The sequence below is a fragment of the Euprymna scolopes genome, chromosome 12 (assembly GCF_053919585.1).
Source record: "Euprymna scolopes isolate OS-2025 chromosome 12, ASM5391958v1, whole genome shotgun sequence".
In the NCBI taxonomy this organism is placed as follows: domain Eukaryota; kingdom Metazoa; phylum Mollusca; class Cephalopoda; order Sepiida; family Sepiolidae; genus Euprymna; species Euprymna scolopes.
Genome location: NC_136493.1, coordinates 87,127,803 through 87,145,109, shown reverse-complemented (window position 1 = coordinate 87,145,109; position 17,307 = coordinate 87,127,803). Strand labels below are relative to the sequence as shown.

At 33.6% G+C, this 17,307-nt stretch overlaps 1 protein-coding gene and 1 long non-coding RNA gene across 6 annotated transcripts in view; one reads left to right on the top strand and one right to left on the bottom strand.

Moving 5' to 3' along the window:
• The window catches only part of LOC145291398 (uncharacterized), a 36,991-nt gene extending 24,531 nt beyond the window's left edge, over nucleotides 1–12,460 (top strand). For all 5 annotated transcript variants that reach the window (XM_080137199.1, XM_080137197.1, XM_080137200.1 and 2 more), the window contains one exon: nucleotides 6,144–12,460. In XM_080137199.1, coding sequence (XP_079993325.1) covers nucleotides 6,198–8,213 — 2,016 coding nt within the window. In that variant the 5' untranslated portion in view covers nucleotides 6,144–6,197 and the 3' untranslated portion in view covers nucleotides 8,214–12,460. The remainder of the gene's footprint in view (nucleotides 1–6,143) is intronic.
• The window catches only part of LOC145291399 (uncharacterized), a 63,343-nt gene continuing 55,600 nt past the window's right edge, over nucleotides 9,565–17,307 (bottom strand). The window contains exon 2 of the long non-coding RNA XR_013869403.1: nucleotides 9,565–11,083. This is a non-coding gene — a long non-coding RNA (uncharacterized LOC145291399). The remainder of the gene's footprint in view (nucleotides 11,084–17,307) is intronic.

The following is a 17,307-nucleotide window of genomic DNA, read 5'->3' as shown; positions in this document are numbered from 1 at the left end:
ATAGAGTTCAAAATAGACTTCGTAGCCTCGTAGGAGATGTCCTTTTCTCTTCCCTGTAACCTCTATCTCACAGAAGAGATGTTGCGAGTTTGTCTCTGATGTATTGTTATTTTCATGGAAAGTGTTCGACTGAGCTTCAGTCTCTGGTCCCCCCTCGCCAAATTTTCACAAGAAACACTCGTCTAGCTGAAAACACTATCAATAATTCCCCCCACTCTTTATCTGTGCCTAAACCTAAACATAGATTCCATGAACAAAGCTTTTTTCTTAGAACTGCACGCCGTTTTCCTGCTTTCCGGCTGACTACAATATGGTTGTCTTCAAGTCTAACATAAATAAGTTGTTGATGAGCCGTTCCATATAAGTTAACAAATTTACCGAATTTTCATTACTAATGATTACTATATTGTCCAATTTCTACTGTACACTCTTTAACCCTTATCCTCGAGTGGCCTCTTGGCCTTGATAATGTGGTGATGCCTGTGTAAAAAAAAAGAAGAAAAAAAGTGCCTCTCCCAATGTTTGAATTGTTTTTTTTTAAAGGAAAACTGTTGAAAGTCAAAATTAGCATTTGTGGCGATAAACAAAAAGCTTTAGCATGTACGTACCTCTCATGGAATGTCGTAGATCGAAACACAGTGAAATGTTATTTGGTGCTAGTGCACTTATTGATCTGCGCTATTTTTAAATAGTACTTTCAAGTTTAATTAAAGTTTTACAATACCTGTTCTTATTAAATTGTTAGGTGAAAGTACATGTGAAATCCCTATCAGCTACCGTATTTATTAGCGGGGGAGGCGGGGAGTTCTACTTAGTGTCCCTAATATGTATGTGACCGGGTGACCTGACTGGATAGGGTCGAAATTTCAGTGGTCGCGGACTTGTAACTGTCAGCATTTTTCAATTTTAGTGCCGAGGAGGAGGGGGGTATGGGCACAAGTTCCAAATATTTAAAAACAATTAGAAACTCTTCAAACATTGGGGTAGGCACTTAAACCATTAAAAAATAAATAACGGTAACATAATTGCATAAGTACCACATAAAAAAAAAAAAACACCGATGAGCAAATTTCTAACAGTATTTTCTCTAGTTTATTATTTATAACACCTTTTCCCGAACTTACCGTGTTAAAGAGAGAGTTGGGCGCCATTTGGAATTTTCCAATACATCGGTAAACACTGCATGTTTTTCGAGCTAAATAAACGTTACATTGAATAAAAACACAAAAAATATATCCAGTTTGGTAGAAAAGTGACTTATCTTGCGTTTGATAACTTTTTTGAATCTGTGTGTACAGTAATACAAACCCCAAAAATTTGGTGCTTATGCATTTATGTTACCGTTACTTTTTTTAAGGGTTTAAGTGCCTCTCCCAATGTTTGAATTGTTTTTTTTTAAAGGAAAACTGTTGAAAGTCAAAATTAGCATTTGTGGCGATAAACAAAAAGCTTTAGCATGTACGTACCTCTCATGGAATGTCGTAGATCGAAACACAGTGAAATGTTATTTGGTGCTAGTGCACTTATTGATCTGCGCTATTTTTAAATAGTACTTTCAAGTTTAATTAAAGTTTTGCGATACCTGTTTTTATTAAATTGTTAGGTGAAAGTACAGAATAGATACACAACAGCCTCCTGTCCCCATATTAAGAATGGCTTTCTAAATAATGTCAGCATTTCAGCACGGTCCAATAAGTGCATGAGTACCTTTTATTTTCTTGGATAAAATAAAAACTACTCGAGAACACTACTTTTTTTGTTTTAATAAATATTTTTTTATTTAAAAATTAAAAAATAAATTTTTCAATTGTTCAAAACATGTTTTTTTCCCAAAGCTTATTGGGATTTTTTTTAATTACCATATTTTTCATGAACATGCTCTAAAAATGTTTGAAAATTATTTAATATTTTTTCACTTTTCATGTTATAAGCCTCTTCGACATGAGACGATTTCATTTCTCCTACTGATCCCGATATGTATTTCAGTTTTCTTTTAATACAAGACCAGTAGGCTTCAATATTGTTGGTGCAAACACCAGTAAGCGGATCCACAAAATTTTGTGAATGGTTTATAGTCCCGTGAACATAATTAAACTTGAAAACCACATATAACATTGGAGCCGATATGTATTTCACTACAGGGGTAGCATTCGTGTATGTCCACATTTTTTCTTTATATTTTTTAATATATAAAATAACTCCTGAAATTGATTGTTATTAATTTCATGGTGCATGTTTAATTCATGGTTAAAATATTTGTTTGAACTTTTATCTTCAATGAAAGAAGTTTTACGAAAAAAATCAAATCGTTTTCGAAATTCCCTTAATTGTATTTTCACTTTTTCGCTGTACCAAATTTTTTTACTACACAAAAAATTTTTTTACTACACAAAAAATTTTTTTACTACACAAAACCTTTCGATTATATCAATATCAGAGACAATAAGTGCACAGTTTGATGTTAGTGTGGGAACTGTACACACAATTATTTGCGAGGAACTGAAGATGCTGAAAAGTTGCACAAATGCACCAGTTCACAACTTCATCCTTGTCACAGACTATTTAACCAAGATGCTCATGAAATCAGTTCCTCACCCTCCCTATAGTCTAGATCTTGCTCCGTATGACTTTTGGTTATTCCCTGAGCTCATGGAAAACCTTAGAGACTGTCGTTATGAAACAGTTGAGATGAAAGAGGCTGTGATGAGTCATTGATGCACTCACATAAGAGGACTTTCATGGGGCCTTCCAGAAGTTGTTGGAATGGTACAAGTGCATTGCAGCCGGAGGAGATTACTTCAAAGAGGCTAGAGTTTCATGTTTGTACTATTAATAAGTGTCTATACAAAAAGTTTGGAAACTTATGGAAGGTAGTTCATATATAATTATGGTGAATCCTGTATTTAAAAGTAAAAATTCAACTTAAATGAGGATGTTGTAGTTTGCTTGAAGCATTGTGTATAGTGTACAAGTTGTTTAAAAGTTATGATAATGCAGTTTTGTAGAAGAACACTGTTGGGTAAAATAATGACAACATTGAAAGATTTCAATATTTTTTCAATTATAAAATATTTCTTTACAACATAATGTGTCGAACTAGGATGATAGGTGGTGTTAAGTTCTAAATTTTCAAATTGCAGTAGGACAGGCTCGCAGGGTTGTTAAATCATTTTTGAAATGCAGGTCAGTGTTTGTTATTGTTAAATATTACAACATTTATCAGTAATAATTATTACTATTATTATTATGTGGGTAATAATTAGCTAACATACTTCCTAAGTTCCAGTCGAAGCAGTGACATGGCACATCAGTTCCTTCGATTTTTTTTCTCTCACGACTTGAAAAGTTTTTTGGTCTTATTTTAATTAAGAATTATTGAAAACCCTTTCTGCACTCTTTTTCTATGAAGAATTATTGAAAACACTTTAAAATCTTTTAAAACTTAAGGGAATATTATGTATTGAATACGTTTTTTATGATGTTTGAAATTTTTTTTTTTTACAAGGAAGTCATCACTTATCAAGGCCAGGAGGCCACTCGGGGATAAGGGTTATTGCATGTACAGTAATAATATTATAGTAATCGCTAGTAATGGAGATCTGATAAAGTGTTTACTTAAGGGGGCGGTTTAACAGGAACTTGTTTATATTGGACTTGAAGACATCCAAGTTGTAGTCAGGTGGGAAACAGGTAAACGGAAGAGAGTTCCACAGGCGTGCAGTTCTAAGAAAGAAGCTTTGTTCATGGAACCTACGTTTTGATTTAGGCACAGATAAAGAGTGGGGAAAATTACTAACGGTGGTTTCAGCTAGATGGGTGTTTTTTGTGAAAGATTGGTGAGGGAGGGGGGACCAGAGATTGGAGCTCAGACGAGCACTTCCCATGGAAATAATAAAACGACAGGCTCGCAACGTCCCTTCTGTGGGAGAGAGGTTGCAAGGAAGAGAAAAGAGCATTCCCCACTAGGCTACAAAGTCTATTTTGTACTCTGTCAAGGCAGGATAGGCTATTTTTAGCAGCTCCTGCCAAAATATGACAGCAGTACTCCATCCTTGGATGTACTTAGCTTTTATAGAGATAGAGAAGTGCATCAGCAGTGAGATATCTACTGGAGCAGTAGAAGGATCCCACCATTTTCCCAGCGACCTTGGCAACAGATTTGATGTACATGTTCCATTTCAGATCAGGAGTAAAAGCATGTAGCCTCCCCAAGACGAGAGCCATCCATTTCAATTGATGCCAGATGGGGATCAGAGCGTTAATGATGTAAAGATGGGAGCTTGGTTTTAGATGCATTAAAAGTAACCAGCCACCTCTTCCTCCATTGCACCACGCACTCAAGGAGAGAGAATCAGAGAAAACTTTGTCATTTACAACCTTTGATGTGTTGCCATAGATGGTTGTGTCATCAGCATAGATGTCAACGAATGATTTAAGTATGTGTTTTGGGAGATCATTGATTTAGATCAAGGAGAGATTTGGGCCCAGGATTGACCCTTGAGGGACACCAGTGGGCTTCTAATTTCTGCCTATCAACCACTACTCTTATGAGCCTATCAGAGAGAAATGATTTAATAAATTTTATTCTGATTTCAGTAATTTATTTTGGTATCAATAATTTCATTTGTTATTTTGCTTTTAATAATTTTATTTTCACTTTCATAAACATATTTATTATATAAATTCAAATAAAAACTTATTTTTAAAATTAAAAAAAATTTCGTAAACATATTTCTTATAAAATTTCAAATAAAATAAAAAGTTTTTTTTTTAATTTTGCTATTAAAAGTGCAAATAAAGACTAATTGTTATTTTATCTTATAATTTTTTTATTTTATCTTTATAATTTTGTTAATTTTTATTGTATACTTTTCAATAATGTCGGTTTCTTATATTTTATTTCAATAAATCGTTTCACAATGGAAATGCTTAAGAACAATAAAAATGAAGGAACTGATTTGCCTTGTCACCACTTCCGGTAGCAGACACACCAGAAGTTAGGAAGTACATTAGCTGACTATAATCATTTTGTGTTTTAACTATAATTACTTATTTATTTTATAGTGCACACGTATGTATGCAGATTCGTCTTCTGATCGCTTAAATGTTTATAGTTTATGCACGTTAGGGCATGTCTTAAAATCATTATGCAATTCACTTTATCTATTTTTGAACATATTCTATTGTCTTTGGAAAGATTTCCATTTTTCTCGTCAAGCACCTACACCAATTTTAAGCAGATCTATTTTCAATTTCTTTGATTTCACTTGTGATGTGTAGTTCATATAAACTACTTTGTTATACTTATATGACTGGAAGAACTAGTGCTAACAGATCAAGTTCTCTGAAGATACGAGTTTCCTGACCTAAAATGTACCAAACATCGGTATTTTTTTTTCTTTCCCTTTGCAAAACTCTTATACTCTGCATAAAGCAACAATTTTTATTTACAAAACAATCAAACCAAACATCATGAATAACTATTTTAAAATATAAAGAAGCTGAAGCATAAAAATTGTTACCAAAATGACTAGATTTGGCATTAAATAATCCCCCCACCCCAAATGGTTGATATGCCATAAAACAAAACAGCCAAGCAAGGGCATCTGTGTTGCAATATGTTTTTATAATGAGGGTATGATCAAAAATGATTGGAAGGTTGTACTTATAGACACTGTTAATAAAAACTGACAAATCAAATGGAATCACATTCTGCTAGCAACCAATCAGAAATCAGAATTGCCCCAATATTGGATCTTTTAGAATTCCTATACATGATTATCGTGTCTGCATGAGAAAGATCTTTGCTCTTTACCGGCAAACTTTTAAAGTCCAAGACTTATACAGATCAAGTATGCACCTGAGACTTTTACAAATTAGCAATCCATCGGAAACTCTTCTGAAATTAAACATGGCTTTCAATTAAAAAAAAATCAGGCAGGTTGTCTGACTGCCATTAGCAGTTGTAAGTGGGGCAGCTAATTATAGTCATCTTTGTGTTTTGACCAACTTCTGAATGAATTGTTTTTGTTGATTGCTGCTGCAGTGTAGTTTCTTTAGATGTTTTACTTGCTTCCATTACGTCAGCTGTGTACAATAAGTTTGTGAATTTCTATAATAATTTATATATTTCTCTCTTGTAGATCTCCAATTTTGTCGGTCAAGAGAATCTTTGGATTGGTAGGACCCAAACAGCAATGCATGTGAACAGTCTTCCAAATGAATGCCTTATCAAGATATTCAAGTATCTTGGCCTCCAGGAGATCGTACTGAGTGTACGGCCGACCTGTTCTCATTGGTACAACCTCAGTTTCAATGGCTATCTTTGGCGGCAACTCCGACTTGACGTGGGTGGTCTGGCCTCCCGGATGAGTGACAAAAATTTTCTTTGTTTGCTACGAAGTGTATCCGAGAGTGTGGAAGAAATTATTTTTGGATACAGCTGTTCTATTTCTGAAGTCAGTATTCTGCACAAAGACATCTACTGTCCCCAGCTGAAGAGTGTAGATCTCCGAGGTCTAAACATCGAGGCGCATTACATTGATATGTTGCTGCTGAAGTATCCCAAAATGGAGAAGCTGTTCATAGAACTGAAGTACTCTGAGAATTGTATCCATTTTCTGCGTTTCCTTCATCAGTCAAAAATAACTAATCTGAAATCTCTTCATGTTGTGCTCGGACTTGACATTGATTACGAGTCTCTCTCGAATAATTTTAATCAGAATGATGATGAGGCAGATTTCAAGCAGAATCCGATTCTTGCCTATCTAAATGATCTTCTGGCCGAATCAATTACAGGTTGTACATCATTGCGGCACTTTTCGATCACATTTAAGTATTTGACTGAGAAGACCCTGAGGCAAATAATCACAAAAAACAAACATCTAACCCATCTTGGTGTAGCCTATTGTTCACAAATATCAGGGTCAGCCTTTGATAGCTTGACCCTTGACAATCAGCTGGTAAGTTTAAACATGGACAGCACTCTTTTAACCAATGAAACGGTTCGGATTATAGCTTCCAAATGCCCAAAACTAAAATCTATATCCCTGCGCAACTGTAACCAAGTAACTGACGAAGGTGTTTTATATATCGCAAAGAACTGTCCGCGGATCAATAAGTTCATTCGTAACCATGCTCGCTTTAATCAGGATGAAGTCAGCAATTTAATCGCAGAGTCGAGTCAGCGCTATTCATTTGGAAGAGCACGACAACAGAGTATCAATTTATCTACAAGGGTAACAGACATTGGCGTTACTGCTCTGGTGCACAACTGCTACAATCTGTGTAAACTTGGACTGGCGGGTTGCACTTCCCTTACGGACAATGCTATAAAACAAATTGCAATATGTTGTCCAAACTTAACCCTTTTGAATCTCTCTGGTTGTATGTACGTATCAGATTCTTCGATTAATTTGGTCATTTTAAAATGTAGGAACCTCGAGATGCTCTTCCTGCAGACCTGCTACAATGTGGTCAATATCTGGTTTTTAAATTTTTCCTTCAAACAGGATGGTGGCATACCACGCTTAAAGCCTCCAACATGTACAGAAGTGGATTTTATCATGTCGAAATGTGATCTTGCGTGTTTGTGCTCATCATATGGTAACGGTCCTGGAAACAATATCCATGAGGAAAAATTTCAAAAATGTGCTTTCTGTGATGTTGAAAATTATCTCTACTCTACTTACAAGGTTAAACAAGACTTTGCACTGACGACCCTTAACCTCGATTTCTGTAACCAAATATCCGATGATTCACTGTGTCGAATTGCAGAGAATTGTCCGCTTCTTTGTGAAATCTGGTTGCAGGGTTGTTTTCGCATTACAGACTATGGTGTGGGTCAGCTGGCAAAAAAGTGCCCTCTATTGACAATTCTTGATATCAGTGGGGGTACCGTATGCAATGACATGATCTTAACGGATGGGACACTTCACATGTTAGCTACCAACAGTCAGAAACTATCCTATCTTAACTTGGTTCGCAACTGGCGGTTCACAATTAATGGAATTTCCGCAATCCTTCATAACTGTAAGAAGTTACGCAAAGTTAGTATTACTATTAATCGGAGGTTCGGTGTGTCCGAGGTTAGTATACAGAATTCACTTGATAAGATCTTCTGGACATGTACAGCCATCAAGAAAGTGACCGACAGTAATAATGAACACTCTGTGATTTTAACGTTGAACCCACATACTAGGAGAATACTTTAAATAGTGTTCAAGTATTCAATTTAAAAATTTGGTGCTTGTTCAAATTGGTTATCTTTTAAATCAACACATTTCAAGTGAAAACATGTCACGGTGAAATTAGTATAAATTATAAAACATTACGAAAAATGATCCAGTAGACAAAAATAAATAAATAAAAATATTGAATTATCAAGTTTTATCATAGAGTTGTGTGGGCTATTTCGTATGACAAAAAAAAGGAAGGTAACCTTTGATTTAAATTAATAGTTCACCATCTTTAAACAACACAATATCTAGGAATGTAATTGTGGTTGATTTAAAAAAAAACAAAAAAACTGGATCATTTTTCATAATTTTTGAAAGTTATATTAATTTTGCAATTATATGCAAGTACGTAATGTTTTCACCTGAAATACATTGGTGTAAAAGGTAAACAAATACCCAGATTTTTCTATTTTAATGTAAACAAGTATCCAGATTTTTCTATTTTTGCCTTTTCCGAAAAACTCTTTGTGAAGAATGTGATGCTCAACTAAGAGATTGTTAATGCCCGAGTTATTTCCCTTGAATAATTATACAGGAAGTGAAAACTATTTAAAGCAGCCATGCTTACATGTGAAGTAAGTGGACCAGTGAATGTCTCCAAATGTTAATATTTTCCACAGCCTCCACAGAATTTACTGGGCCACTTACCGTCTGTCTGCCTTAAATAGCTTCTGCGTCATGGAAGCCATTAAAAGGGGAAGTAACTCGTCTGTCATCTGATATTACATCTTCCGGTGCTTATATGGAATGATAACAAAAATCAAAGATTTACATTTCAACTTAGATCAATGTTATCTAGTTAAATGTCATGTCAAAATTAGTAACATTTTACTACATTATTACATAAAACATTTACTTTCATGATCCAACGAGCCGCCATTATTATTTTGAAATGTAACTTAAAAAAGAAAATAATTTATGGTTTGGACTCTGTTAAGTATAATGTGCAATTTTTTTCGAAAGCAATTTTCATTAAAAATTAATTTTCTACTTCATTATTTTTTTTGTAATTTTGGGATATTTTACTAATTATGACGTAATAATTAAATTGATAACATTGATTTTAATTGAAATCCAATATTTGAATTTTCGTTCTTATGCCAAACAAGTACCCATCTCTCGCTCAAATTTTTTACACTATATGCAATACAAATGCACAGAACCCAACTTTTCTGCTGAACCTCATGAAATTTGTGATTTATATATATTTTTATAATATACAGAAAAATATGTAGTTTTAATTTTATTTAAAAATCTTTTACAAAAAAAAAAGAAGCAAATAAATATTTGATTACACAACCTCTTAAAAATAATCAGTTGGTCCGTATTGGTAAAATTATTTTTTGAGAAAATCTTTTTATTTTTCAAAAAAATTTTTTCATGTACACAAAGTTAAAAAAAAAAAAAACAAACAAAAAAAAAACAGTCAACGATAAGTGTTAAATGAATATATTTTGACCCAGAAAACAGCAATTCTTCCCCCTTTGTCAGAAACATTGCTCGTGTTTCTGAAAAAGGGAAGAGAATTGCTGTTTTCAGGGCCGAAATCTATCCATCTAACACTGAGTAAATTGGCATTAAAATGTTTATTTCTTTGCTTTTAATTTTTCATCCATCAAATTTAATGGTTTTATCCCAATAGTTTTATGAGAACAATCTTGCTGATGACGTGAGTGATGGTTGATGACGTGAGTTGCATGAAGAGAAATGATATAAGAATGATATAATAGATGTGTAATGTGAGTTTTAAAGTGTTAAATCTGGATTGTATACAATAATGTAGGCACAATAGGAAACTTTCTTAAAGGGGCAACCCTCTTTTCGGTTGTACTACCTCCACATGGTCAAAGTTGGTAACGATTGTCTGAAGCTGCTAAGAATATATGCGCCAGTTAGTGGTCTGCTAGAGATGCCACATCCTATCCATTTGTGCAACTAGAATTGCGTCGAGATTCGGGCGGTCGAGGGCAGATGGCTAAGCATGCAAGTACCCCTCAGCTGGGCAATTGCCCGCTGGGGGCAATTCAGCTGGTTCTTAAGAAAATTATTTCTGATACAAACGCAGCTCTTTCCCCTCTGACAGAAACTCCTCCTCCATCCATGTGTCACAGCAGGGTCATGCTGGTCCTGAAGTTGGAGAATGTTACCGATCCCTCCCAACAATGCCTAATATCTGTTTCCCTGGTCCTACTGCATTGCCTGCATAGTGAATTTCCCAGCCAGTTTGTGTTTCAAGCACATGACGGCTGCCTGGAAGCTACAACCTCTCTTCACGCTCTCTGTTGTAATCTCCATAAGGAGACTTGGAGATCTCTGTACTGTCAAGATGGATATGTTTAAGATACTCAACACGATGAAGCATGATTCAGTCTATCGGGCTGCTTGGAGGTTCGGGGCTCTGTCCCTGTTCAAGCACTACATTTTTGCTAGTTATGTGTAGGCTTCTAGCATCATTGGAGACGGGGCTTTCATGCGTCCTACAGTGTCCATCAAGGTGACCAATGTTGCCCATGCTCTACAACATGGTCATGGATGAGGTTCTCTCATCATCCATGCTATCCTATCAGAGACCTTGTTCCTGGTGAAGTCTTTAAGTAACCATCTCTCGCTCAAATTTTTCACACTATATGCAATACAAATGCACAGAACCCAACTTTTCTGCAAAACCTCATGATATTACTATTGGCTCGCATTCCATCATAGAGCTGACCGGAGGTAGCAAGCATAATGTGAGGTGGTGATTGGTGACTGGCTCACATGCCTTGTCCTTGGGTGAATTTTCCAACTCCCAACCGAATCCCTGTTTAAGTCCGTGAAAAGGCAGATCAATGCCTGCTGACCAGCCACTGAAAAACAAAATACAATAGCAGAGCATGACTGAGGAAAATATGGAAGTGTAAAGATGGATTTGAGAAAAGAGTAATAAAGATGTGGTCAGAGATCAGTTAGTTTGGAAGTCAACTGTTAAGTCGTCCAATAACGTACAAACATATAAAATGAATTTTAAACTGAATTTGATGCTGACCAAGTTCAATGAAACAACAAAATTTAAAAGAAATTAAAGAAATGCATGTAAGTGGATCACAATTATGGAAATAAAATTTCCATCTGAGAATTTCATTGTTTTTCCTTGCAATTGAAAAATTAACCTTCAAGTTTTGCGGACAATTGGAAGAGTAGAAAGTGGTTCTTGGGTTTTTATTGTCAGCAATTGCGTAACTCTTGCTTTCCTTATTTTGTTTTTTAGTCCTCCAGTAAAAGAGTGATGTTTCTGACAAATAGGGAAGAATTGCTGTTTTCTGACACTTATCCTTAGCAAGTTTCTGACCTTGAAATACTATTTTTAGCTCTTTACATCAAGTGTCTTTATGCCTTGTCTGGAGCGATTTCCATTAAAATAAAAAAAAGGTTTTAACAAAATCTTTAGTTAAAATTTTCAAATCATAACGAGAATAAAAATAAAAAAAAAACAGCTGATAAAAGTTATGGATAAAGCATTAAAGTTTAATCCTCAATGTTGGCAATGCTAAGAATACATTTGTGAATTACTTCTACCTGATCATGGCTGATGGAACAGAGCATGCTACCCCTGTTGATTAAATGAAGAGTTTTGTTTGAAATTCCATGCAGATTCACAGGTTTGACAAGATACACCTGAAGAAGGTTGGATATGACATCACTTGAAATGTTGTGAAATTAAACACTCAAGACGAGAACAGTAGTCGAAATCTAAATTCTCAATCCTCATTGCGAAAATTCAGAAAAATTATACAAATTTCAACTTCACATAATAGTTTCTAATTCACTTACCGCATGTATGCAAGTGATATAACTAATTTGCATATTGTTTTGCAAAGTGACATTTCATTAATTAACTATTCATTCTGATTGTTTTGATTTTAATCTATATACCTAATAAAATAGTTTTTTTTTCTCGCTCTGACATTGATATTAAAAGTCTACTTTTTCTATTTAAAAAAATTATTGAAATGAACTTAATGCATGCAGTCATTGATATGTGAATGACTACATGAACTACTTTACATGTTCTTTTAAAAACCGAGCATTAATTACTTCATTTGTTATGGTTTCTTATTTGATGCTTGGTTTCATTTTACCATCACACTAAATTTTATTTATGCATAGTTTCTACAATTGGAAGTCCTTCACGAAACATTTAACACATGAGTCAAGAAGACCAAAAATAAAATAATTTCAACATCGCCCGTTTCTTGCGTGTCTCTTCATTGTTAACTAGATGACAAACATCAACTGAATTTAAATACAAAAAAAAGAAAAACTACTGCAACTACTAATTCTAAAATGTATTAAGTTTAACCTTTTTATTGAACAGCCCAGCAGTTTTCTTTTTTCTTTTTATTATCTCAAATTTCATAGTCCAGTATAAGACTTTTTTTTTTTTAGTTCTTTAAGTCATTTTTTTTATGCCTCATTCACTGTGCACTCATGGGGGACCATGCGTGCTTCACTTGTTTCTTTTATTTTCTTTAAGTTCTAAATCTCATTTTTATAAGAAACTGGTTTTGCCAGTTCATCATCGCTTTGCAAAGTTTACTACATAAAATACTTGAAACAAATAATTTAAATAGTAAACATTTCATAACTTTGTTGTGAACAGAAATGTTGCATTTATTCATATAAAAAAATAACATTTTAATAATTTAGTTATTTTTTAAAAAATGATTGAATAAAAAAAAAAAAAATCAATTTGGCGATCATGTGGGGCAATTGGCTTTTAACTTAGAAATATATCGCAACTTGTTAAAAATTATGTTAATGTCACCTTGCATAAAAAAGGAAGGAAAAATTAAAACTTTTGTCTACAGAATAAAACTATACACTTACCAGAACTATTTTATTTTTAATATTAAAATTAAAGCAACTATTGAATTAAAAAAAAAACCCCAATAAATCAGTAAAATTATTTTTTTCAAAACTAACAAGCAAATTTCTTCATCTCACAACATCGCATATACACAAGCAGTATTTTTTTTACTATTACACTTGTAGTTTACCCAAAGATGAAAATAGATTTTTTTTTTTTTTGTGATTATGTGTATACAGTCTGCAAAAAAAATGAATTAAAAAAAAAAGTAATGAAATATTTGAGCTTTTTGAGTGGGGGGATAAATTTAATTTATATGAAGATGTAGAATTTTTTTTTCTTATTTTAGAGGGAAATTGAAAATTGTACTAGATAGAGATAAATGTAGGTTAACTAACGTTATTTTTTTTTTTTTTCTCTTCGAGGAGGATTTTTTTTTCTACAGTAGTACATAAATAATATAATTAATGTTTTAGTATACTTTTATTTATTTTTTTTTTGCCTAATACATGTGAGTAAGGAGAAGGAATATTTTTTTCCACAGTAAAATAACCTGTAGAAGCAAAATTTAATGTTAATGCTAATTCCAAATAAGCAGTGATGACCTGTTGCTCAGACTATGAATGGAGAAAGCTAAACCAGTTCTGACTTTTATTGGGCCTGAAGATAACCCCTGACCCTAACCAATACAGATATTTTGGCGTTAAACAACTTAAAGCCAAAAAAAGTTCTTTTTATATTCATTTTAAATCTGTTTCTAACAACTTGCCCTGAACTGTGCTCAACCTCCATTCTATCACTGCTGGAATCGTCTGATCACTTGATTGTCTGAATTAAGATTAAAATAAAGTGTAACAAGATCTTGGATGTTCCTCTCGATCGCACTGTGTATCACTACTCGAAATCGATAATATCGGAAATACTCCTATGCTTCATGATCTAAAAGGATGTCTGTAGTATCAGATTTGTTAACTGTCGGCGTAGATAGTTATATATGCTAAAAGAAATTCCAACTGAAACCAAATAATGAACCATAGTGCATCCCTGAATGCGCTGCTGCAATTGCACATAGAAATCACTATTTTAACTAAAATGAAACATGTTGATACTAAAGCCACGTTTAGGACTGGCAGCAACCACTGCAAAAGAGTTAAAGAAAATGCAAGAGAGTCTTTTACCTGAACTGTCAAGTCTAAAGTAGCTGAGCAGAGGCTTGGTTCTCAAGTTTTGGTGCATGACAAGATGTGTATCTCCATCCCAATCATCATCAACAGACCTGAGATGATTGCATTAGCATTTGACAAATCCAAACCCTTCGTAAGAATTTGCATCAAACTTCACACTGTATGATCAAAGCCACCTATCCCCAAATGTCCTCCCAGGATTGAAAATACTCTTTGCAACATCCAAATATCTGTCAGATGTTTTCAGACTTATTAAGCACCTTGATACCAGCAAAGCAACTGGCTTAGACAACATTCCAATCATAGTGATCATAAACCTGCAATCGGAACTAGCTCTTATACTAACCAAGTTGTTTAAATGCTGCCTTAAGAAGAGATACTTCCCAACACCCTGGAAAACCTTAAGTCTGCCTAGTATTTAAAAATATGGGATATCGGTTTTCTGCATTTCAGTTCCAACCAATCAATTTCTTGTGCGTCATGAATAAGTTACTTGAGTCTGTGATAAATACTGAAGTTGTCAACCACCTCAGCATAAATAACCTATTCAGCAACATGCAATATACTTTCCATTCTGAGAGCTCAACAGCTGAACGTAATATCACACTGAAGGTAATATCACACAAGATCAGTGAATCTATTGATGGTGACTTTGTTTCTAGAGCAAAAGATCTTGACATATTCAAGGGCTTTGATAGGGTTTAACATAAGGGTCTACTTCACAAGATCTCTAGTTATGAAATAGCTGGAAATGTCCTCTCCTCCATCAAATCCTTTTTCTCCCATAGTAATTGTTGATGAGCAGAATTCAGAAGTTCACAGTATTAATGCTGGCGTGCCTCAGGGTTACATATTGGGCCGAACTTTGATCTTTACCAACAATCTCCCAAATCATATTCTACGATCATTCATCAATCAATCAGATGATACTCCCATCGACATCATCACTTCTGAGGTTGGCAATGACCAAGATCTTTCTGATTCTCTCTCCTCTGAGCATGTGGTAAAATGGGCTAAAAAAAAAAAAATGGCTAGTAACCTTTAATGCATTCAAAACTAAACTTATCTTTTCACCATTAATGGTCATATCCTTACTTGGCCCCAATTGAAATGAACAGCTATCATCTTGAAGAAGTACCTTGTTTTGACAAACTTCTGAGTCGGACCTTTACCCCTGATCCGAAACGGGATACTTACATCGGATCTGTTGCTTAAATCGCTGGAAAAATAATGGGATCATTCTACCGTTCTAGAAAGTAATTTTCTACTTGTAGAGGAGTCAAATACACAAATTCAAAAAATTTTGGTCTTTTTAAAGTACTTTGGTCTTCCAAAATTGTATTTGGCCTTTTTAAAAAAAATTTTGCTTCAATTTTAGCTTTTTTTTCACCCTCCTCTGATTATTTTACAAAAATATTTATTTGATAGTAATTATTAAAGAAAATGTTATAATTAATTTGTTAAGAAGTTTGGTCTTCAATATTTTATAAGACTTTAAATTTTGGCTTTTTCTTCACTATTTTACAAAATATATTTGAAAGCAATTATTAGTAAAAATGTTACAAATAATAATAAGTATTCTTGAAGCAGTCAAGCTTCAAATGTTTTATTGCCTTTTGTTTTTTTTTTTTGTTTTTTTTTAAATTTTAGCTATATATTTTTTTTTTTTTTAATGATTTTGCACAAAAAATATATATGGTAATGTAAAAGGAAATGTTATAATTAAATATTTTTAAGTTGTTGAGGGTAACAGTGCTGTAAATGTGATGTTTTCATAACACCTCTTCATTAAACAAAATCTCTATGGTTTTCTTTCAGCTATGTCAGAGGAATCCAGTGTATAGTATGAAAAGCTAAGCACAATGACTTTCTCCTTTATTCATTGAAGGTCAAATATTTATTGACCAATTTGAAACGTGGGAGTTCAAATTATTAACTTGTAAAGATATGACATAAAAGACATTATTGTCAAAGGAGGTTGAATTTTTTGTTTCAAAGTAACAGATAATTGAGAATTAACTATAATTTCCTAGCTTTTCTAAAAATATCGTCTCATTTTGATTTCAATTTCCATATATCTTAAATGTTCTCATAAAATTTAATTCAAGTGGTATGTAATTAAAATGTCAGTCGCCCCCCCCCCCAAAAAAAAAAAAAATTGACAATAAATTGAAAATAACAACAAGGCCAAAATTGTTTGGGGGATTGATAATCATATCACATTTTGTCTTACAATTTTTAAATCTTACTCTAAATCACCTAAATACTGCTTAACTTTATGGGCCTAATCTATATATCTATAAAAGTGAAATTGTCTTCCCTACCAAATAACTGTCAGTTTTCAGTCTACAGACTCAAGATTTGACATAAAGGGTATTGAGATTTAGGGATATCTTTTTAATCGGTTTTCGGCCAGAAATTTAGCTATCAAGGGGTCAAAGTTCAACGATTTGACCTTTGAAAACTCTACCTAATTATTCTCCAATTTTGGGCCTAAATACTTGAAATTTTAGATATCGGTTACTTGCACATGGATCAAACTTTTTAATTTGATTTAAGCCCAAAACAATGTTAAGGGGTCAAAATTTGAATCAAAGTTAAAAAAAAATTACTCAGCCAATTTTTGTACCCTGTAAAATGTTTGTAACAAATACTCGTCAAGCCACAACAATTGTTAACAATTTCCCTCACTGTCCATCTGTGACTAAAACTAAGCAAAATTTCCATGAGCAGAGTTTCTTTCCTAGAACTGTCCGTCTTCCCAGCTGACTACAACATGGTTATTTTAAAATCTAATGTAATAAGTTCCTGTTGAGTCGCCCCTTTTAAATAATTAAGCCTTACGTAAGTTCCACCATTGCTGATCATGTTGTCTCACCATCTAGCTAACACTTATTGATCTTTATCCTACAGTGGCGTCTGGGCCTTGATAAGCGTTGACCCCCAAGTAAAAAATAAAAATATAACAACAAAAAAGAAAATAGATTAAACAATACATTTAAAAAAAAAAAATCAATACTTTTCGTTAAATAAATTTTTA